Raw genomic sequence first — 25,030 nt, 5'->3', positions numbered from 1 at the left:
GCTGTTGTTAATGTTGTTTCCTTACTTGTTTAGAATTCCCAATCATTCCTTTTTCAGTCAGAATTACAAAGTACAGAGCTTTTTGTAACATGGCTATGAGAACACTCTATTTACTGAGGGATAGGGGTGGGTTGGGATCTCCAGGTATTTAGGCATTTTCAGTACCTCAGTGTGCTAAGTCTTCTATTATTTGCCAGGAGAAATTTCATCCCTCTGTGCCTACTGTCTTATGTATTGTTTTTCTTAAAATGCTTGGTGGTTCCAGTGATACTATTATCCTTATGTATACAGACTGTATGTGACCTGCTTCGGTTGTCAGTAAAGTGGACAATATCCAACATGAACTATAGTAATGATTGGTGTTTTGAATATATATCATCCGCATCACTCCAGGGCCTCACCAGCCAGAAAGGCTCTTCTCCTCTGCTCCAAGTTCCCATACAGACACAGATTCCTCATCGCTGCAATCTGGTCCAAGAAGGGAGATGCATCAGAATTAACCCTCCTGATTGTTTCCACTCTGGAGTACCCTTAGTTCCAACCTCCTGCTTCTAGGTGTTCTATGTGGGGTATAGAGTATTTGTGTAAACACTTCCACTTTTAGTAAATGCCAAGATGCAGTTCCTCTCTTCAATTCAATTCCTGTCAGTATCTATCTACTAAGAATACTGACCCTAGGAGACACCCATCATTTCCTTTTTATCAGAGCCGATTTATGTCATATATTATATATAGGAAATATAATTTCTTCATTTTCTTTGTATCAATATGTATCTTTTAAGCAACCTTGACCATCCTGACCAATCATTATGAACACAACTCTCTGTGACAATGAAAATTCTGTGTATCTACACCATCCAACAAAGTGGCCAAAAGTCACATGCTGAGGATCTGAAATATGGCTAGTGCTGAGGATTTAAATTTTATGTTTTACTTAATTTTAATTAACTTAAATAACAAAGGTGGCTAAAGGCCACTTATTGGACAACTCATGCAGCTCTGTAGCTCTATACATTTCATCTCAACCCCTCTATTTCATCTGGCTTTCCATCTATTTCTCTCCTCTCACCCTCTTTTCATTTCATCTATCTTTTTATTTTATATTTACATGATATGTAGCAATATTTAAGGTATCTATCTATATATCTTAATTACTTATATGATAAAGACAGACCATACTAAGTTTTACATATTTATTCTAACATCTTAAAATAGAAGTCAAGGGTAGAATGTCTAAGCAACTATTCTTTTGTTTTTTTCCCTAAGAATAGAAAAAAAAAATCTAAATAATCAAGGAAACAATGTAATACTTTATTTGAATCCAAATCTCTCAACATAATCAATTACATTCCAGAACACTGGGGTGAAATGTAGAAAACACTTTAGACCAACTTGATTTCTGAGACAGTTACTTTCAAGAAATCATGAAGAACTAAAAGGGTGAACGTGAGCAAATACTGTACTGAATTTTAAGGAGATAGATTCCATAACATTAGACAAGTAAGGCTGATACAGGTAAGTCAGAATCTCAAAATGTGACTAAACATATTATTTTAAAAAACACAGGAATGCAGGCACAAACCTTAGGATGTTAAGATTATAACTAGCAATAAAAAAACCTTCCTTTTTTGAGAGGACTATAGATCTAAGACAGACAAGCTAGCTAGAAAACCTCCAAGTTTTCTTGTGTGGGGCTGGAACTTCTCAGGTAGTTACTACATGCTGGGGAGCTATAATTAATATCCCTATTGTACAGACAAGGAAACTGATGTACCAAAGAGGTCAAATGTATTGCCTAGTTATCACTGAGCTAGTAAGTGGCGAAGCCAGAATTTAAACTCAGATGATCCAGTTCCAGAGTTCCCACTCTTCATCACAAAGCTAAACTGCTTCTCAAAGTTTTATTCACTGATCTAGGACCAAAGTCAACTAAAAAATTTCTAACCACAGACCTATGTTTTGGACTTGTCTCTCTAACACATAAAAACATCTTAACTATAACAGAATATATCCTTAATAAACCTGCCAAAGCAAGCAAGCCAAGAGAGCCAAACTAAGAAATGACAAAAGTCAAGTTTTCAAGAAAATCTACAGGCTGGAACATTGACTCAGTAAGATAATAAAGATACACATATTTTAGAAATTAAGTATGTAAGAATGATGAGCAACTCCCAGAATGGCTGATGTTAAAAAATTAAAGAGGTACGAAGTAGTCCCAAAATTAACATGATAAAAATAATGCCAACCCTCCACTGTCAAAAATATGTATGCTCCATTAAAAAAAAATACACATGCACACTTCAGAGCCTAGAGGATTATACACAACAGAAATAAATGTCATAAATTATTTATGTTATGGTAAAAATTTTATTTACTGGACCTTACTTAAATATTCTTTATTAAAAAAATAAAGACACATTACAGATCTTAACTATAATTACATACTTTGTTTACTGAAATGATACTCAAATCCTTTTCTCAGAGCCCATTACTTTCATCAGACATACACTTTTAAATACTTACTTCAAAATTCCCAACCCATGGAATAGGAAAAGTTAACTAAAAGCAGGGAGAGTAAATGCTTTAAGCACTCATTGCTGCAATAAATAAAATGATAACAACAAAAATCTCCCCCACATTATTACTACCTAATTAAACAGTATTTTACATTTACATTAAATAGGCACAAACACTCTTGGTATCAAGGTCTTGATATGGCATGACTATTCTAGTAGTTATGGACATTTATACTGCTGATTCTCCCATGGGTGACTTTAATAAGGCAACCTGTGCCCACTGGGACTCCCAATAACATGAAGATTCTGGAATCACAATAAACAAACCAGCACTGGATGATGTGCCTGGTGTGCTGGCAAAATAGATGCAAGGTTCTGATCAAGTCTGGCCTGACTTGGCAAACTCACAAAACTCTGGCAGTATCATCTCCTGTGACTTTGATTTCCTTTTGACTTGCCCCAGAATTGTATCATCTGTGAGTTGTCCCATAAAAGCTATAATAAATCCCTTTTTTCCAAAAGAAACCCCAAAAAATGTGAGAAAACTATCTCAACTCCCAACATAAGATAAGCACATTATAAGGATGAATACAACAAAAACAATACCAACAACAAAATACTCAAGGAAAATATTAAATGAAAATAACAAAAAAGGAGGAAAAATAATGAGAAATGATAAACACCATGAAGTAAAGACTTGAAAGATTCAACATAACAGGGACTTAAGGAGAAACTGAAACAAAAATGAAAGGCAACTTAGATCTTCACAATAAAAGGAAACATCAAATACCAAGCAAAACTAACAAAAGGCCAATATCCTACATATGTGTTAGGCAAAGTGTTAAATGTGTAAGAGAAAGGAAAAATACAGTAACTAAGACAAAAGAGAAAAAAAAGACATGACCCACGAGCAGAAAGGAAAAACCATTCTCAGTCTTACCTTACACTATTTTTGTCACTCTTCATGAATGCTATACCTGTACTTTATTTTGACATAGTATACTAAAATACATATTCAGGTAAAAATTTTAATAACAAGTAATATATGAAAAATGGTAATGACACAATAAAAAATAAGAAAAATGATTCTTTCACACCAATAAAGGATCTAAGATCTTATAAACAAAATTGGTCTATAAGGAGCAAAGAGGGGAAAAATAAGGAGCTCTTATTTCAAATTATGCATTTTCAATATTAGTAGCAGATTCTGGTTTTTAGCTTCCATTCTGGATTTTTTATATTTTCCATTTTCTCCAATGTATTAATCTGTATGTGTGGATACACATACAAACACATAAGTATATATATTTGAGCAAATACTTTTGTGAAAAATTTAAAAAAAGAAGTACATGTTTCTAGCAATTTTCCAGAACATGGAAAAAAGACTGCTCTCAATCAGTGTGTTCCCTTTACATCAGAAACATTCAAGTAGAGGCTATCTTTTGGGAAATGTTCTAGAATAACATCTAGCACAATCCAGCACTGGTGGATTACATGATCTCCAAAACTCTTTCTAGTAACAAGTTACCATGAACCTTAGACTATATATATCATCGCTTTGTAACAACAACAAAGAGCCTAATTAAAAAATGGACAAAGGACATGGACAGGCATTTTGTTAAATAAATGGCCAATCAATTAGGATGGCTACTATCAATAAAAACGGAAATAATATGTGTTTTTGAGGAAGTGAAGATAGAACTCACTGCATTGTTGGTAAGAACATAAAATGGTACAGCTGTTATGGATGATATGCTATGGTACAGCAGTTTCTGAAAACACTGAAAATAGGATTGCCATATGATCCAGCAATCCAACCCAAAAGACCTGAAACTAAGGACTCAAAAGAGGTATCTGCTAAGTGCACGCTTGTAGCAGCATTATTTACAACAGCAAAAAGTGGAGGCAACCCAAGTATCCATCAACAGATGCACTGGAAAACAATGTGGATACATTCACATCATGGAATATTATTCAGCCTTAAAATGGGAACTCTGGCACATGATACAACACTAATAAAACCAAAGTACATTACACTGAGCTAAGTAAGCCAATAACAAAAGGACAAATAGTGTATGATTCCACTTATACTAGGTACCTAGTCAAATTCAGAGACAGAAAGAATGGTGGATGTCAGGGTTGGGAACAGTGGGGAATGAGGAGTTGTTTAATGGGTACAGACTTTCGAATTCGAAAGTGTAATGAGTTCTGGAGATAGACTGCACAGCAAAAAGAATGTATTTAACACTACTGAAGTGTCCACTTAAAAATGCTTAAGATGGTCAATTTTATGTAATGTATATTTTATAATATTTTAAAATACAAAAGCAAGAACCATGCCATCACTTTAATGGCTCCCAGAATTTCCCCTACTAACTAGCTACTTTTAGAGCACTATGCAATTTAAATGACCTGGTAAAAGGAAAACAAAACAACCCAGAAAAAATTATGTAAAATAAGGGATTCTAGTATTTATTACCAACTCTCTTCACAAAGATTGCGTCATATGAATTTACATCAATAAAATACAACTGAGGACATCTCCACTTCCACCACCTCTTGTCACCAGAAGAATATCATTTTGTTTTCTTAAGTTGGAGCAGACTGAGCATGAAAATAATTTCGCTTCACGGTTTTATTTTTACCCCTACCTACGTCTAGGAATTCATGAAAAAAATTATCACAGATAAGCAAAGATTCAGCAAAAAAGGTGATTCAAAGCAATGTTTTTCAATAGCAAGAAACTGGGGAAAAAATAACTACTTCATTTTAGATAATGAGAAAATGTTTATAAATGAGTAAAAAAGACAATATGTAAATAGTGCACACTGTAGGATTCCATCTTCCAAATCTTATCAGTGGTATTTGATGGGTAGTGAGACTACAGGTGCTATCTGTGTGTTCTTATGAATGGTTTCTAAACTATGAGGATCACTTACTACTTTTACAATCAGAAAAATTTTAGTGTCAACTATTCAATTTTTTAAGAAAGCAAAAACAAAAAGGAATTTTAAAATAGTTTGCTCATTATGTCAGTTATCTCAATAAAGCTGGGAGAAAATAAAAATAATTGAACTTCGCTGCGCAAAAAATAAAAACAACAAAGTTTATATTTGATCTACCTAAAATCAAAATCATCCTCCCCACCAAAACTAGTTCCCTATTTTAATATTCTTTTAGTCAATGTCAAAATCATTTGACTCATGGTTTTCAACATTTCATTAATCACGGATTCCTTCTACCTCTCTCTCCTCAAACCTAATTGATATATTTTTACCATTCGTTTCCGGTATCTGCTCATTCCTTTATTTTCTCACTGCTATTATTAACTATATTATCCATAATGTAAAATTTTCTAATTAAATCCTATCTGGTCTCCTTTTTTTTTTGTTAAAGATTTTATTTATTTGACAGAGATCACAAGTAGGCAGAGAAGCAGGCAGAGAGAGAGGAGGAGGAAGCAGGCTCCCTGCTGGGCAGAGAGCCCGATGTGGGGCTCGATTCCAGAACTCTGGGATCATGACATGATCCGAAGGCAGAGGCTTTAACCCACTGAACCACCCAGGCACCCCATCTGGTCATTGCAAATTCTCCCCATTGTAAACCGTTCAGTAACTTTAACCAGGCTAGCAAACACTGCCAATGTCACCATTCCTTTCCAGCCTTTAGACTGCTACAACCATCAGCTCAACCGGACCTTCGGTGCTCTCCACAATCTGGTTCCAACCTACTTTTCAATATCACTTAATAAGACTTACTTCTAGTAAGTCTCAGCGGCCACAGTAACAACAGTAGAAGTTATCCATTACTGAGCACTTATTTGCTCAGGGAGAGTGCTAATTACTTTGTAAACATAAATTTTTAATCACAATGTTCCTCTTGAAGGGTATTACTATTATTAGTTTATTCTTTGAATGAGTGAGCAACCAGAAGGCAATTACAGCTTAAATTCCTTTCTTTTTATGTAAAAAGAAAGAACACTGATTAAAGACTCTGATTTCACTTGTGGCTCCAGTTCTTCTACCAGGTAGCACTGTGACTCATACATTCAGGGCTTCTTCGCGGCTGAGTACTGTTCATTTTGTTACTCATGTTTTCTAACATATTGTTAACATGTTATTCTATTGAAGAAAAAACAGGGCAAACTGGTAAAATAATTTTACAATTTTTAAATGGCCACTTACTCCTTTGTTTCAAATGCTCAACTGCAGTTCTATAAGCTGCATTCCTGAAAACAAGGCCCACCTTTTGAAAGTATTCGGCCAGACTAATATGACTTAAAAACTAGTTCACCTACTGTGCTTGATATAATTTTCCTCAAAAGCCTCAAATCTCTTTAATCATTTTTATTAAAGCAGCATTCTTTTTCTGGTTTAGTTACAAAATAAGTCACCAATTTAAAACATAAATACTTACATACTTCTTGCAAATTACATTCGTACTGATATTCACTCATTCATCATTTCAATCATTTACTCATTCAACAAAAACACCAGGAGAAAAGTACTACTCCAACCATTTACAATATGGCAATAAACATGAAAAACAAAGTTTTAAATCTTCCAAGAGTGATATGTACCATAAAGGAAAAACAAATAAAAAGCCAAAAAGAAAATGACACTGTAATATACTGGGTGTGAAGAGAGCAGGAGAAGGGGTAGGTGGAACCAAATGAAAAGGCAGTGAGAGAGGCTGAAGAGGTGACGGGGGCACATACATCTACATGAAAAAAGACATCAATTAAGTCATGAAATGGTTGAGAGAGCATTGCACCCATTCTGTTAATGATTAGCAAGGCAGAAACCCTGCGCGAGAAAATGCTTCACCTGCTTTAAGAGTTAAATGGATGCTGTTGAGATGGTTCAAGATGAGGTTACATGAAGACTCACAACTAGTGATATCATGGAGTTTTAAATAAGATTTAAAAGTGTAATGGGAAGCACTGGAGAGTTTTAAACAGGGGTATGATGAGCCCAGAGTTCTTCAAAGATAAACCAGGCTGCAGTTGCATAGGAAGAACAGGAGTTAGGAGAAAGAAAAGGAAGATGAGTTGTTAACAATCTAGGTAATATGACAACCACTTAGACAAGGGTAGCTTGGCAGAAGTTACAAAACACATATACTATAGTTCTATTTTAAAAGACACAATGGTCTTCCATTTTTATAATAAACTGAACTCATATTTATCTCTACTCCCTCCCAAAAAGAAACTAAAACAGTAAAACAATTTTTAAAGGTGGAAATCCAAAGGAATGAAGAAAAGGGAATCACAGCACACAGCTGTCAAGAAACTTTTGGAAGACAGAAAAAACTGGAGCAAAGGAATAATGACCAAAAGTGATTTAATTCATTCTGAGGAACTTTGGAGAGGCTCAGGACTTTGAGGTACCAAGCTCCTTGAAACCTAATAGTGAGTCTTAACGCTGACAATAAGGATCAACTGAAAATCTCTATATCAGTCTGTTAAAACTCTTACCCCATAAAGCCAAAAGACAGGAGTGAGAAACCAAGCCAAAGATATGCATTTGAAGATCCAAATCATGGACAAAAGTGAAAACACATGCCCCATGTTATCTACCCAGCAATATAATGCATTTTTTAAAAGAGAGAAATGAATGGCCCAGAAGACCTATACATAATATTTGGGAATCATCAAAGACGATGTAGTACAATCTTACTGAAAGTTAGATTGATAACATGTATCAAGTCCTTACTATGCATTAGCAATTTCATCTTTAGGAATTTATCACAAAAGAAAACATATTTGAGTCAAGAGTATACTAGAAGAGCTGTTCACTGCAACAGTGTTTATAATAATATCAAAGCATCCAAAACACTTAGTCAAAGGACACAGAGCTGTTAAATTATGATATAGCCATTCATTAAAAAGGAAAACAGTAGTTTAAGTTGTACATATATTACATGAAAAGTACACAAGATACATGAAGCCAAAACACAGGGCTAAACCTTTTGCTCAAGGAGCTTCTTTCCTATGATGAAAACAGATTACTGCATAATCAATAAAAAATATTAAGATTATGATCCTTGAAAGGTAAATTAACCATAAAAAATTCACACTTAATATTTAGATCTCAAAAAATAAGAACCATTCAGAAATTAGTAATGTCTACTTTAAAAAAATCCATATAGCTCCATCTTATCAAATTACTTCTAAAGTTAAATCAATGACTTCAGTGAAAAAAAAGTAAAATGTAAGAATTAACTGAACTACAGATGAAAGATTCCATAAGCAGTTCTCCATATCTTTACTATACTCTTAATAAAATTTGAAATTTGATAAATAACCATCAAAAAGCTATATGCAGGTGTTGTAACACCTTCAGCAAAATTTTTAAATCTGCACTTTCAGGGCTGTCTATTTAAAACATTCTTAATTCCTATAGTGAGAGAACAGACATTAGGAATCTCTAATCACTAAAAGTCTCGGGCAAAACAAAATTTATCTTAAGCATTTAAAAAATGATAATTGAACTTTCTGGGAAACAAAGCTTTATGAAAGTAAACACTCTTGAAAATCCTGGAAAACACTGTCTAGCAGATAGCGGGGATGGATAACAAAAGTAAACAATGTATTCAGAAACAGGGAGAAGGCCAAGTAAAGTAAGAAATATCTACTTGGGAAAACGCCATTTGAATTTTTTTTTTTTAAAGATTTTATTTATTTATTTGACAGAGAGAGAGATCACAAGTAGGCAGAGAGGCAGGCAGAGAGAGGGGGAAACAGGCTCCCCGCTGAGCAGAGAGCCCGAGCCTGGTCCCAGGACCATGAGATCATGACCTGAGCTGAAGGCAGAGGCTTTAACCCACTGAGCCACCCAGATGCCCCACACCATTTGAAATATTAAGTATGAAAGCAAATACATATAAAGTAAGTGGAAAGAAAGTAAAAACTCATATATACAACAATCATTATTAATTAAAATTGTAGACATGAATACCAAAAATAATACAAAAATCTACTGCTTAATTAAAGATGGGTAAGACAAATGGGCCACTAGAATAAAAAAGGGACTACATTCCCATGTATATATATATATATAGGAATTAAATATAACAGAAACGGCCTCATTAACCATTAACTAGCACATGACAAGGGGCATTTACTATCACTTCAATTAAAGCCGTATGTCACACCATAAATTAAAAAATCCTAATGGATAAAATTACTAGGGAAAAAATCTAGAAAGATAGCATAGTATTTTTAAAGTTATGAAATGAGAAGACCATCTTAACTATATCCAGAAAGCCCAGAATCTATAAAAGAAAAGACAAACATTAACATGCAAACTTAGAATCAAACAGAAAAACAGTCAAAGGAAATAGGGATTATACAACAAAAATAGCTGGTAAATATTTTAAAAAGATGACCAATCTGGGTGAACAAAAAAATCATTTTTAAACTATCAGATATGCAAAAAAATTTTTTAAATCACTGATATTCAGCATGGGTTAGGTTGTACAGGAAAAGATGCATTCATACTGCATGGAGTTTAAAAAGGCAGAATATTTACACCTGAGACCAATACAACATAGTGTACTATACTCAAATAAATAAATAAATGCAGCAAAATGAATGAATGAATGAATGAATGAATAGGCAGAAACTTTTGGTGGACTTAAGTATCCTGTCGAAACATAAACACACATTCCCTTGGATCCAGATATGCTATTCTGTTTCGGAGAATCAATCTTGCAAATACACTTGGACAACTAAACTAAGCCTGAATCACCAGGATGTTCTCTGCAGCACTACCTATATAACACACAAAACTAATAAAAGCAACTCAGTGGCTGCAATCTGACACCACGAGAAGAGGGACAGGCTTAAATAAACTAAACAAGTAACACTCATACAATGAATACTAAACCCTCAATTTTAAAAATGAGCTAAATCTGAATATACTGATGTAAGATAAAAACGATAAATACAGTCCTCTCTGACAGTTTTCCCATCCAGACTTCTAGAACTTGGAACTATAATTTGACTTAAAAGCCATCAAATTGTGACTTCCAATATTCCATGGAATTCTAGCAATTTAAAACACATCTGGGTACAATGACATAAACAGGGGTTTTATAAAAGCATATTTCCTTACACCACCTATATTGAGCATCAAAGACCTTATCATTTTAAATGTGAAAGAACTGCTGATATCTGTACTTTACCCTCCCCAACAGTATCAAAATCAAAATGTCACTTTAAGTCTTCCCTATCCATGAATATCTTCCAAAATAATAAACGAGGTGAACAAGGGTTTATTCAGTATTTTCTACTTCTGAGTGGTAAGATATGATTTCTACAGCCATCTGTGACATGCATTTTGTAAGCATAAATTAGATTAATAGTTTAAACAGTCATCTGCTTAGAAACCAGCTAAAGTTAGTCACAAATTCCAAAAATGATTCGTAATTGCCAAAATTTTAAACAACACTTCATGTTTTCATTCATTACAAATGCTTTAATACCAACCTCCTTAAAAAATATGAAAGAGACAATTCCTGAATACTTTATGTTCGATGTAAAGAAAAAAACAAAAAACAAAAAATGACTCAATACCTGATCAATGACAGCTGATATTCAAAGATGCAGATAACTCAAAACTATTTGATGATACCACGGCTTATATGTACAGTAAGTATAAATCTTGACCTCTCAGTCTCAACTTCAAAGTGATGCCACCTACTTGATACAAAAAATGTCTAAATATCTCAAATCATTTCTGTAATCTTTGGACAAAGAAATCACTCAGTTAATAAATGGTAACTTGCAAAGAGCTCTGTGGAATGACTTCCTAATTTATTGTAAATCTACATTTTTATTACTTCTAAAAACATGCTCAGCATAATTTAGGTGGTCTCTTTTTTAATATAATATCCAGTCATGCTGAAAAACAAGTTCTAGAACACTTTAACACAGTGATTACCTCTGAGGAGGGAGGAAGCACAAAGAGTTGGAGAGAGAGTTTCTATCTTTTGCTACAAACTTAAATTTCTTTAAAACCTGGAAAAAAAAGTGCCCTTTGGAGGCAGAATTCCTGGGTTCTGGACAACTCACTACCTCTTTGTGACCTTGGGCAAGTTATTTAATTTCCCTGTGCCTCCGTTTTCTTTACCTGTAAAATGGGGATCATTCTTCCCGCTATATAGGATTAATGTGAAGTGCTTACAACAGTACCTAATGCATGGTAAATGTGATTATTATTATTATGATCAGCCTCATCACCTATAACCATCAACTATGCAATCTAGCTGAAAGGAACTGGGAAAAGAGGGAACTGGAGGGTGACATCTGATCTATTTCCATACTTCCTTACATTTCAAACAAATTCTATTTTTATAACCAGTGATAAATAACAAAAAAGTGAAAAAGTAGCATACAGTAGAATAACAGTTTCAGTCTTCAATTTTCAAAAACATGAGACAATACAGGCTTTGGAGTTTGATGTTTATTTTTAGCAGGAAGAATATGCTAATGATGATGACATCGTTAGAAGATACGCCCATGTCCAATACCTGCAACAGAAGCTCAATAGAAGTTAAAGAAACCATACCAACAGACGAAGGACAAAAATTGCATAACATTACTTACCCTCAATTCTGCTAACAATAAAACAAGTAACAATGTTTAACACAGAAGTTGCATCACAATATCAAAAACTACCTAAGTTCAGTATCACCCGTTCCTTCATAAAATTTTTTACCTTTTCCTTTCCATGTATAATTGCAAAACCTTTCTAAAGGTAGAGCATGGTGCCAATAACTATGCCCCAAATTGAAAAGGGTTAATGCTAAATTAAAAGTTGAGAATTTGGGATGGGAGAGCTCGTGATCAAATAGCTGGTCTCACAGGCAGAAATGATGATCCTCTTCGGCAGAGACCACTAAAACAAGAACTAAACACTAATAAAAGCCACTTAGTAGAGGCAGTATCATAACAAACCTAAAAATTTACAGAGAACTGCTTAAATAAAGGGATCCAGACAACTTAGAAATTCTCCTACATACATAGATAGAATAAGAAATTGCTAGAGGAATAAACAATTTAAACAAGAACTAGTCAAAAAAGATTCTGGTCCATTCACCCCTGACAACAGCTACTCTGCCCAATGGAAATAGGAAAATGTTTCTCTTTTTCAGCTCTGCATCCCCAGACTCATCAACAGTATCAATCACCACTTAATTTAAAGGAGTGATGACTTTCTTTTACCAAAGGTTGTGTATGAGCCAGGAGTGAAGTTGGAATATGTTAAACATCAGAATCAGGGATGCAACAAAAGAGTAACTTGAAGACTAACTTCTTGAACAGAACTGATGAACTTTAGAGGGACAGCGAGAGGGGGACTAACATACCCAGAATTAATTCTATGCCAAAAAAACTCTTTATTTTTTTATTGTATACCTAAAAGTACATACATGTACTCAGAACAGGAATTCAATAAATCCAACCATAAATTACTATAGTTCACACCAGACTTTATATTGCTGTTTTCCAATTAGTTCTGTTCTTGAAAATGACAGTTTACATTCTTTGGATGAATTACTCTTACCAGAATTCCACATGAATAATTTTATAAAGCAACCAATTTTCATAATACCAAATTTCTAAGTTTCCTTAGGCTGCTGACTTGGTTCAAGCAGAAAGAAACCTGTTCCTGCAAGGAATAGCTTACCTGGGCCATTGTCTCAAAAGGTCTATGTCAAAAAAATGCAAAATGTACAGGAACAGAATATTTTGAAATGGCTACCAAGAAATAAATTAAGCAAATAAACACTAAAGAAGGAAAAGGTTACGCACTTCCAATTTATGCTCTTTCTCTGCAAGGGCTTCCTTTTGACAACGAAGAAAATCTGCTAACATTCGAGTGAGTTGCTTCCTATCATCTATTTCAGCCGCCAATCTGCCATTGTAATCTGCCAGCAACATACAAGCATCCTCTACCATTTTAGAAAGCCTTTCTCCAGATTCTTTATCTAAGAAAAGCACAGAATAACAACATTATTATACAACAAAAACAACACCATATGCCATTCCCTCACCCTGACTTCCAAAAAAGTTCCAGATCACATTTTTTTTTCTTACCTGTTATCTTATCTAGTAGGGATACTTCTTGAACTTCAACAGGCAAAGATGCTATCCTCTGATGAACTGCTGCATCACCTGAAGCTGCATTCTCTAGATCTTGCAATGCTCTAACAAGATCTAGAGTCTAAAAAGTTATACAACTTTAGAACCACAATAAATGAAGCTTGAACAAATACGAAAGGCTTAAAATTTATTTCATATTCCTTACTCCTTATGGGCTATAAAGTTTTAAATATAAACTACTTTTGAAGGCAGTCCATTTCTTCTAAGAAATATTAAGAAAAACAAACTATACTATGTCAAATATTAAAAATATATATTGAAAACTAAAATAAGATATGGCCCTCAGCCGTCAGGAAGTCATACTCCAGTGGTAAAGACAGATAGTGTAAAAATAACTGTCAGACTCTGAAAGTAACAGGCTTCATTTATATGCCAAATACATACAGTGGCAAAAGGGAAAGCAGGCTATAACTTCAACCTACACAATACAAATTTTACATACAACATATTTATTATATTATCACTGTACCTGAGCAGAATATTTTAATACTAAATTGGATATTTGGGGTGGGGGATACAAATCATGTTCTACTACAACAAAGAAGAGACCTCAAGTTTCTATTTCTACATGATGTAATTAAAGCAGAAGAGCAATGAAGTTTGGGAATATGTTTAAATATGGTTATCTTCAACTACTCTATAGTTTGTTAACAAGATCATTAAAATATCACAAAATTCCATATATCTGATGATTAATACTTCCATAAACACTTAGCCAATATAAAAATTATTTTATCACTAGAATATTTTACTTGCACTGTTTTCATATCAGATATAATTAGGAGGGAATGGCAAGCCTTTGCTGGTAACTTCAATTCATAATATCTATAAATTTATTCCAGAGAAAAATTAATACATTTTTTTTTTACTGGTCTCCATTTATATCCCACCTGCTTTTTTTCTTTTTTTAATCTCTAAGACTAGTTCCTGAAACAGTAGGAAATTACACACACACTTGAAAAATATAGGATATATACAATTCTGTGCATCATTAAAGATACACTGACAGATCGTTATTGATTTTTCTTTAAGCTATTCCCTTACAAAAAAGTTGTCACTGGAGTCTAGCAGAAAGTAAATGATCAAATGTGATAAGAATGAATGGAGTCTAGGGGCACCTGGGTGGCTCAGTAGGTTAAAGCCTCTGCCTTTAGCCCAGATCATGATCCCAGAGTCGTGGGATGGAGACCCACATGGGGCTCCCTGCTCAGCGGGGAGCCTGCTTCCCCTCTCTCTATCTGCCTCTCTGCCTACTTGTGATCTCTGTCTGTCAAATAAGTAAATAAAATCTTAAAAAAGAATGGAGTCTAATAAGAAATATACTACCCCACATATGCTTTTAATTCATTACAATGTGTTTAATATTCTAATATTTTACAAAATAATTTTGATTTAAGATATATACCACTACAAATGAAAGTGAGCTTAAGAGCAATGATTATGAGAAAGCTTGTTTCTCAGGGTTCCCCAATTAACTTTTATATTGTCATTTTTTAATCAGTCTTAGAAAGTTCTCAAATTTTCTGAAGCTCTGATAAGTAATCTGGCTTTATGGTCTTGATATACATGCTATCACTACAACCTGCTCTCATCTCACCTTCACATTCCCACGTGAGTTAATTCTAAGTTTCCAGTGCTGGGTCAAGGATCAGATAAAAAAAAGCAAAGTTGTCTGAAAACATTAGCCTACAACTTTCTCATAGAAGAGAAAGAAATGAGCTCAACTGGATCCTACAAAGAGAAATTTTAGCCATTCTTATAAAGAATGACATGAATAAAATGACAGCTACAAAGCTGAACCACTGAGAATTAAACAGTGTAACTAATCTGAAAGTAGTCATTATAAAATGAAAAACAACAGCATTTTATTTAAGTACTAGATTAGAGTCAGACAGATACTCCTAAGAAGTACAACCGAGGCTACTCTTTTCATCACAGAGAACACAAGAGGATCAGACCCCATCTTCAGAACTTGGGTAAAATACTGTTCATGGAATCATAAGGTGGCTCTCAGCACAAAGTGCTTTGTCTTAATTATTGCCAAATAGGAAGAAATATAAACCTAAGTGTTTGGTTGTTTGAAATGTTGTTGTTATTTTTTCCTCAAGCTTTTCTCCCTGGTGATGATATGGGCTTCAGTACCTCCTGTCAACGAGTGAACAGGTAGCTTGGTTCCAGTCCTAGCTGACCACCTAGCTGAGATTCTTTCTGCCTCCCCAGTATTAACACTGACATAACACACCCACAATTTTATTCCTTTCAAGCTCCTTTCATTGGGGAAAGCGTTTCACCCAGCCTCTGGTTTCGTGCAGTGAATTCAGGTCCAGTCCTCCAACTCCCATGGAGCACTTTGAGTTCTTATTACCCTAGTATTTCTGGAAAGCCATGTTTGCTTCCAGACCAAAGCTTAACAAAAACCAGGCTCTGGCACACACATGGAGTTGTGCGCTTCTGTACCACTTCTAGCCCACGAAGATATTTACCTTGTTTTATGAGTATGGCTATGTCTTCATTCTCTCCTTTTAAATTTTATCTGTCCCTCCTATATGTTTGAAACATAGAAGGAGGAAGCTTTAACACTCAATGCCCACATAATTAAAAGTTAAAAATGTTTTTCTGGAATCATCTGATGGCTAAAGAATGCTATACTGTACCAACCTGGGAGGACATGGGGTATTAAGATAATGACTCTAATCCATCTTATTTTACCATGAACTATATGGTTCTATAGTTACATAGAACTATATGAATACATGCTTGTTACTATAACACTCATTTTTACATGTTTAAAAGAAAAAATACTCTAAAGGGCAGTGTTTATCTCTAGGAATGGCATTTTCAGTGTACTTAAATCATATAATAATATAGTCTTATCATATAATGTTCTATTTATTTAAAAGAAAACTATTTAAATGGGGATATCTCACCAGACCTAATCATATTTAGCAATCAGATATCCTCTTTCTATGCAAAATATAGTTGCCTAATATACAACATACTACATTAAACATAAGCAATCTGTCATCAGAAAATAAGAGATAGTCATATAGATTCTTTCTTATAATCAGAATTATAATAAAAATCAATTTACAGAAGTAAAACATCAAAATTAATAAAGCTTGGTGGCCACATGAAGTAACAGTAATATAACTTCCTCAACAGAGAAAAACTTCTACCTGTGGTGGTTCACTTGGAGATCCCAGAGAGGAACAGTTTTCATTTTCATCCACCTTTATCTGTTCATAAGTTCGCTTCCTAGGCTTCTTATCACCATCTGAAAAGGGAGAACACTGAAGTTTTAATGAAAGCAAACATTTTAACGAAGAGATCATGATAAAAGATTACACACTTACACAGAGCTTGCTTAAGTTGTTCTAATACATCATTCTCATAAACAGACCTTTCTTCCCAAATAGATAATACCCTTCCAAGGTGCTTCTTACAACTTTCATCAGTTTCACTAAAGAAAAAATACAAATAATAATTAATAGAGCTACTGAAAAGGTAATGGGGATTTTCAATACAATCAGACATTCATTCCCTGAAAAAAGCTGTTCAAATGTTTACTGAGCACCACTATGTGACCAGAAGTCCAGTGGTGAAGTGATCAAGACAGACCCACTCTCTGCTTCCTTTAAAAGCTTTTAGACACATATTTTTTTAAGATTTTATTTTTAAGTAATCTCTACACCCAAAATGGGGTTCAAACTTACAACCCCGAAATCAAGATTCACACACTCTACCCACTGAGCCAGCCGGGTGCCCCCAGACACATTTTAAACAAAAATTTACAAGAAAATGTAAAAGTGCTCACACTGGCTACTAGGGGTTTACAACGAAGATGCCCCAACTAAATGGGGGCTGAATATGAGACTAAGAAGCTTCCAAATAGGTGACTTTTAAATTTATTTAACAAATACGTATTGATCAAGGCTATCTGTGACACTATCAGAGGCACTATCTTTGAGATACAAATGGAGCTTTATTTATGGCAGCTGGGCCACAAAAAAGAACAAGGTATTAAAGACAAGCATAATGCAGAGGCCTAGCCCACTTCAAAACAGATTTAAAAATATATCTGAGGAAGTGATATTTGAGATCTAATGACTGAACAACAGGAAAGTGGCAAACAGACGACTCCCAATCACCTCCTACTGCCTTCATCACTACCACTGTAGACTGAGCTACTATTACTTTTTGCCTGGATTTCTTAAGTCTTCTCATTGGTCTCTTAGGCTCTTACATCTTTACCCTATGCTCTACTAATGTCAGTCAAATCATACAGCTCTTCAATCGCCTAGCAGCTATCAATCATACCAAGCATAAAACCAAAATCCTTATTCTGGACCACAAGGTGGACATGTTCTACTTCCTGGCTACTTCTCAGTCCACATTTTCTAAATACCTTCTCCTGTACAAATCTCCTTGCTGATCCTCAAACATGCCCAGCACACATATGTCTCACTACTTCTGCTAAGTATTTCCTCTACACAGAATCCTCTCCTAGATGCTCAAGTGGCTCATTTCATCTTTTCCTTCAGTCTCTGTTCAAATGCCATCTCCCCAAAATAGTCATTCTTTATTTCATGATATAAAGTCCTCATATCCTCTAGTTCTTTCCTTAATTTCCTCACAATACTTACTACTAGCATAATATATATTCATCTATACATCTAGTTATTACTTTTGTCATCCACTGAAATGCAAACTCCACTAGGACAGAACTTTATCCTGTTTACTACAGTATCCTTAGGGCCCAGCACATAGTAGGCAGTCAATAAATACTTTATTGAATTTCTCAGGAGAAGCAACATATTTAAAAGCGTTAAGGTAGAAAGAACTAAAAGAGTGAGTTTGGTTAGCTTTAACTTGGACTATGAATTGTGTGTGTGGAAGAAATGTGAGACAGGAGTCTGAAAATGTGGATAAGGCCATGAAGCAACACCTTAAATCTTGCTCAGGACTTTAGACTTAATCTCTGAGACAAATGAGACCTCAAAGGCAAGGGAGTGTTATGATCAGCTCTGTAACTGGCTAGTTTCCTAAGTTGGTTAAAGAATACTAGAGGCTCCTGCAATTATAAAGAAAATGACAATATGGGGGTTCTTGGGTGGCTCAGTCAGTTGAGTGTCTGCCTCAGGTCATGGTCATGATCTTGGGGTCCAGGGATCAAGCTACATCTTGGGCTCCCTGCTCAGTAGGAAGACTGCTTCTCCCTCTCTTCTGTCCCCACCTTCCCCAATGTTCTCATGTGCACTCTCTCTCTAAAAAATAAATAAAATCAGGACACCTGGGTGCTCAGTTAAAAAATAAATAAAATCTTAAAAAAAAAAAAAAAAGAAGAAGACATTATGGGAACTGGAATGGAAAAAAATCTAAATAACTGTGGGAACTATATACACTACATGGGATAAAGGGAGTAAAGGAGAATGGAGAATTTGATATACTATAAATCACATTATCAGAGAAAGCTAAAGATGACGCCTAATTTCTCATATGGCCATCTGGATAGATAGAGTTGGATCCACTTAGAGAGTGAAACATAGAGGAGAAACAAGGCTGACAGGGAGCAAGGACATAATATGAGTTCAATATGAGACACAGTACATTTGAGATGTCTGGAGGCATGCAACCAGAAATTCATCAGGCAACAGGACACACAGGTCTAAAACAAAGAAAACACATCTGGACTGGATGTGGGATATTAGGGTGTGGATAATAACTAAATACATGCAATGTATAAAATCACCAGAGGTCAAGAGTATGACCACAGAAAGAGGGCCTAGGACTGAACTCTTAAGAAATGCCAATATCTGAAAAGATGACAAAAGACATTATCTAAAAGGAAATATAAATAATACTCATTTAAGAATACAACAGAGCAGTATTTCATACACTGTAATTTTTGAAAAATGCATCCACTATGATTAAATTTGCAAGGCATGCCTGGAGTATATTTTTTATCCTTAAATCATTCAACAGAGATCTTCAGAGATTTACCCCTGGATTCTGTAATTTACACTGATTTAGTAGTTTACCCCCAATAATGCTTACTAGTAAACTACCAAATATTTGCCTATGTTTGGACATAAGCATTAAAAAGGACATTAAGCCAAAGCACTGACTTTTACCTTCAGAATTTTTCTGTAGCAAAATTTTTCAACAGGCTTATTATTCTAAATATTCTATACTTCCACAGCATTTTAAAATGTTATGATATATATACCCAAACACTAAAAAAACCTCAAAATTATAAGCAATATGAAAGGAAAAGGCATGATGTTTATCCAGAAATATTAGTCAGAAAAATGATAGCTTTATAAGCACACAAATTTTTAATTCTTCTTAATGAAGTTCATTCCAAAATCGCAGTTACTTTTGGTCTCTTAAAGGAAAGCTGTTAATTCAAGTACTCCAAATATCCACCATTGCAACAGTTCAAAAATTTCCCTTCATACAAAGTATTTAATATATTTATAAATGCCATTTATAGTTGTCTTTTCAAATGAAAATTTCAAAGAAATTCATTCCATTTTTTGTTGAATGGCTTACAGCAAATTTTAACAAAAGCACATATTATGCAAATTTTAAAACAGATTACCTAGTACCCAAACAATTACCATACCTTGAAACATGTTTAAAAGCCTCCACTATAACTGGTGCAAAATCTTTTGTAAACTCCGGCCCCTTCCTTTTGCTGTTCTGAATAACATCATTGGCTAGGTAGAGAAAAGTAAGCTTCCTGTTTGGTTTGGCTGAAAAATTAAAAAAAAAATTTTTTTTTAATTAAAAATCTACTTAAAATATCCTCATTTAACTTGGACAAACTTTCTCAATATCTGAATCAACAAACCTACTAACCTTTATGTATCATGTTCAACTCTAAACTTCTCATTCTACCACCAAACTTATTAAGTCACTATTCTTTAACTCACTAGAGGTTTCTATAGTTTCTGGAAATACAACATGAGGGGGGAAAAAAAAAAGACTCAGTAGGAGAAATTAGTCAACAATTAGTTTCACTGACTTACTAAGCTGCCCAAACTACTTACCTTTGATTCCTGTCTTATCACCATTCCCAAATAAGCAGTTTTATACAACAAAATCCTCAAGTCTATAAAAATGCATCTCTGTGAATCAATCTGTACTAAATCTTGTTAAAACTAACACTACGTGAAATACAGATTATTTGAAATAAGATGGTGACTGGTCATGTTAAGATGGAACCCTAAAGACTGAATATATGACTGTTTCAATAACCACACTGATTTTAAAGTTATCATTAAATTACTATAAAATAAGAGTAAAAAATGTAAAATACGTTGAAAGAGACTTCATTTCAATTAATTATGTTTGTTTTGTTTATGAAATAAATATTTCCCAAGCTAATAGAGTAAATGTTAGGGAGACCAAAAGGGCAGTTTAGATTTTCAACCATTTTTACACCCCTATTTTTTAAAGATTTTTTTGTTATTTATTTATTTGACACAGAGATCACAAGTAGGCAGAGAGTTAGGCAGAGAAAGAATGGGAAGCAGGCTCCCTGCTGAGCAGAGAGCACAATGGGGCTCCATCCCAGGACACTCCCTGAGATCATGACCCAAGCCAAAGGCAGAGGCTTAACCGAGTCACCCAGGCTCCTCTGGATTACACACCTTATATAATTGAATTCATCTAGACAAAAAGATGTCTCTTCTCACAACATTCCATGGATGTAGTCATCCTTCTAAAAAAATGGAAGAGATTTCTCCAATTGCGGGCCAGAATACATTCTTAGTAGTTACAATGTTAAGTTGTATAGTATTAAGTCCAACCCAAATAAGAGTCATACATATAAGTAAATTTAATTAGTGGAACATATCTTTTTTTCTTTTTTTTTTTAAAGATTTTATTTATTTATTTGACAGACAGAGATTACAAGTAGGCAGAGAGGCAGGCAGAGAGAGAGAGAGGAGGAAGCAGGCTCCCTGCCCAGCAGAGAGCCCGACGCGGAACTCGATCCCAGGACCCTGAGATCATGACCTGAGCCGAAGGCAGAGGCTTAACCCACTGAGCCACCCAGGCGCCCAGTGGAACATATCTTTTTTAAAATGTTATTTATTTATTAGACACAGAGAGAGAGATCACAAGTAGACAGAGAGGGGGAAGTAGGCCCCCTGCTGAGCAGAGAGCCGGACACGGGACCGATCCCAGGACCCTGAGATCATGACCCAAGCCGAAGGCAGAGGCTCAACCCACTGAGCCACCCAGGAACCCCAGTGGAACATATCTTTTATATTGAATATTTTCATAATGTAATTTTACTAGGATTAAATATGAATTATTCAAAGTAGTACAGTTATATTCAGAAGCACTGTACTCTGCGGCATCCACATTCAATGGTGGAAACTTATGGTCAGGACTGATAATTGAAGGCTCAATTTATGTGGGCCAGCTTAGTGGATTTAAGACAAAATGAGCCCTCTCAATTTGAATATTCAAGTTTAATCATTCAACACATTAAAAGCCACTTCTAGTTCACATCTTTCTTGGGAGGAAACTAGTGACACACACAACCTTCTTATAGGAAACTAAAATACTGAGTCAGAAATGACCAGACTCCCTTTTACGAAGATGGTGCCGAAAGCTAAGAAGGAAGCCCCTGCCCCTCCTAAAGCCGAAGCCAAAGCAAAGGCTTTGAAAGCCAAGAAAGCGGTGCTGAAAGGCGTCTACAGTCACAAAAAAAAGAAGATCCGCACATCACCTACGTTCCGATGACCCAAGACTCTGCGTCTCCAAAGGCAATCCAAATACCCTCGCAAGAGCACCCCCAGGAGAAACAAGCTTGACCACTATGCCATCATCAAGTTCCCCCTGACTACTGAGTCAGCCATGAAGAAAATAGAAGACAACAACACACTTGTGTTCATTGTGGATGTCAAGGCTAACAAGCACCAGATCAAACAGGCTGTGAAGAAGCTCTATGACATTGATGTAGCCAAGGTCAACACCTTAATCAGGCCTGATGGAGAGAAGAAGGCATATGTTTGGCTGGCCCCTGACTATGATGCTTTGGATGTTGCCAACATAATTGGGATCATCTAAACTGAGTCCAGCTAGCTAGATCTAAATACAGTTTTTTCATGATAAAAAAAAAAAAAAAAGAAAGAAAGAAAGAAGTGACCAGACTTCACAAATCTATGCCATCCATTCCATAGTCTCATTTGCCTATCTAAAGATAGGGCCCACTACTCTGCTTTTGAAAGTTCTGGAACAGAACTAAGATATGGAAGAGAGGGCAATAACAAAGACCAAGTTCTGATTCTTTTGGCTCTTGTACAGTTAGATAAACCATTCAGTATAACTGATTAAGAGAGCAGGATCCTTTCTCATGAAGATGACCATAATGACAATTTTCCCAATATTCGATCCTGTCTCTTTTTTACCTATCCCTACCCAAAGAAAAGGTTAATACTACTTTTACTATGGTTACACACTATTATTCTAAGCACTTTACATGTACTACCTAATTTACTCCAAATTATGTAAGGTACCATCACTACCAGCATTTGACAGTTCAACAAATAGGCATCAAAAGGATTATCTGCCCACAGCGAGATATCCAAGAAGGGATCAGCCAGGATTTGAATCCAAAGTCCAACTCCTAAGCATTCTGTCTTAACTGGACTATGCCTCTTATGACTATGTTATAAATGAAAGGTGGTTATCTTTTGCAAAGATCAAGTAGTGACTCAACCAAAATATTTTAGAATATTAGCAGCACTATTCACAACAGCAAAAGGTAGAAGCAACGCCAAGTATCCATTGACAGATAAGTGAATTTTAAAAATGTGGTAGTCCACACAAATGGAATCATGACACATGCTACAACATGAATGACCCTAGAGGATATTACGCTAAGTGAAGCAAGCCAGTAAACAAAACAAAACAAAACTACTATATGGTTCTGTTCCTATGAAGTACCTAGAATAAATTCAGAGAGACAGAAAGCAAAAGGTGACTGCAAAGGGCTGGGGGGAGAAGTCACAGAGAGTTATCGTTTAATGGGTATAAAGTTCCAGTTTTATAAGATGAAAAGAATTCTAGAAATAGATGGTGATGATGGTTGCACAGTAGTATGAATATATCCAATACCAATAAACTGAACACTTAGAAATGGTTAAAATGGTAAATTCTATTATGTATCACTCAAATTTAAAAATGTGTATTTTAAAATACCTTTAAGTCCATGGGCTATCATCTCTTAAAAATAATTTAGAATGGTTTCTACAATGTACATTAAAGCAAAAATTCACAAGATTTCAAAATATATTTCCCAGCATATTAAAAAAAAAACCCAAAAAACAAAAAACAAAAAACAAACCCAGAACTACAGCATGGATTTGGTATGAGGTCCAAATTTCAAGACTACAGCATGGATTTGGTATGAGGTCCAAATTTCAAGACTTTATTTTCCTTTTTTTCCCCTTATAGAACCCAAGCTAAAATATGAGAAATACCTAGGAACTGCTATAATGAATATTCTTCTCCAAATTTTCAGTAAAAACACTTACTTCCATCTAAAACTATGTATATCTTCATATAGGGCAAAAATAAACTAATGGAACTTATCACAACAAGCAGTTCCCGAAGAAAATCACACACACAAAAAAATTTTTTTTAAAGATTTTATCTTTTGACAGAGAGAGAGAGAGAGATCATAAGCAGGCAGAGAGAGAGGGGGGGAAGCAGGCTCCCCACCAAGCAAAGAGCCCAATGAGGAGCTCAATCCGAGGACCCTAGGATCATGACCTGGGCCAAAGCCAGAGGCTTAACCCACTGAGCCACCCAGGAGCCCCACAAAAATGATTTTCTAGTGAACTTTGATAATAACAGAGCCACAAACTGTTATTAAAGCATACAAAATTAACAGCAAGAGCAAACAAACCATTTCATAATTCCTTAAAGCAAAAACTCTGTTGGCAATAAAATGTAATGCTTATAACTGGGTCTGACCTAATCACTTCCTTTATTTTTATTGTCACAGGGTTCCTTATAAAAGGTTATTTTCTAAATTTTCTATTCAATTTAAATAGCATTTATTTAATGTTTGCTATATGCCAAGGACCATGCCAGGCACTGACCTTTCCTGTTCAATCAAGAGTTTTCAAGCTCTATAACAGACTGGCACATGACAGGTCACATCATTTAAAACGTGAGTTCTCTTTATTCCTTCTCTCCACTAATGTATCATGCCAACATTGGAAGCAATCATAAATATAATATTATAACCCAGTGTATCTGTATGTGTGTATACTATTATTTTTGTGCCAATAAAGTATAACCAAATAAGGACCAGGCAATATTT

At 34.9% G+C, this 25,030-nt stretch overlaps 1 protein-coding gene and 1 pseudogene across 6 annotated transcripts in view; one reads left to right on the top strand and one right to left on the bottom strand.

The window, feature by feature from the left end:
* RPRD1A (regulation of nuclear pre-mRNA domain containing 1A) overlaps positions 1-25,030 on the bottom strand; it is a 77,312-nt gene that overhangs the window by 25,520 nt on the left and 26,762 nt on the right. For 2 of the 5 annotated variants that reach the window (XM_082699521.1, XM_082699522.1), the window contains exons 2-6: positions 20,309-20,438; positions 17,037-17,143; positions 16,860-16,957; positions 13,618-13,744; positions 13,333-13,508 (exon numbers count right to left, since the gene is read on the bottom strand). In XM_082699521.1, coding sequence (XP_082555647.1) covers positions 13,333-13,508; positions 13,618-13,744; positions 16,860-16,957; positions 17,037-17,143; positions 20,309-20,438 — 638 coding nt within the window. Of the gene's footprint in view, positions 1-1,290; positions 12,051-13,332; positions 13,509-13,617; positions 13,745-16,859; positions 16,958-17,036; positions 17,144-20,308; positions 20,439-25,030 lie in introns of those variants that run through there. The other 3 variants (XR_014302898.1, XR_014302899.1, XM_082699523.1) reach the window with 3 other exon arrangements.
* On the top strand, positions 22,297-22,782 carry LOC309848221 (large ribosomal subunit protein uL23 pseudogene; annotated as a pseudogene). Its single transcript has one exon. The product of its transcript is annotated as a large ribosomal subunit protein uL23 pseudogene (transcript).

Source organism: Mustela nivalis (genome assembly GCF_964662115.1).
Source record: "Mustela nivalis genome assembly, chromosome: 14".
Lineage (NCBI taxonomy): Eukaryota > Metazoa > Chordata > Mammalia > Carnivora > Mustelidae > Mustela > Mustela nivalis.
This window is presented reverse-complemented; position numbering and strand designations above follow the sequence as displayed.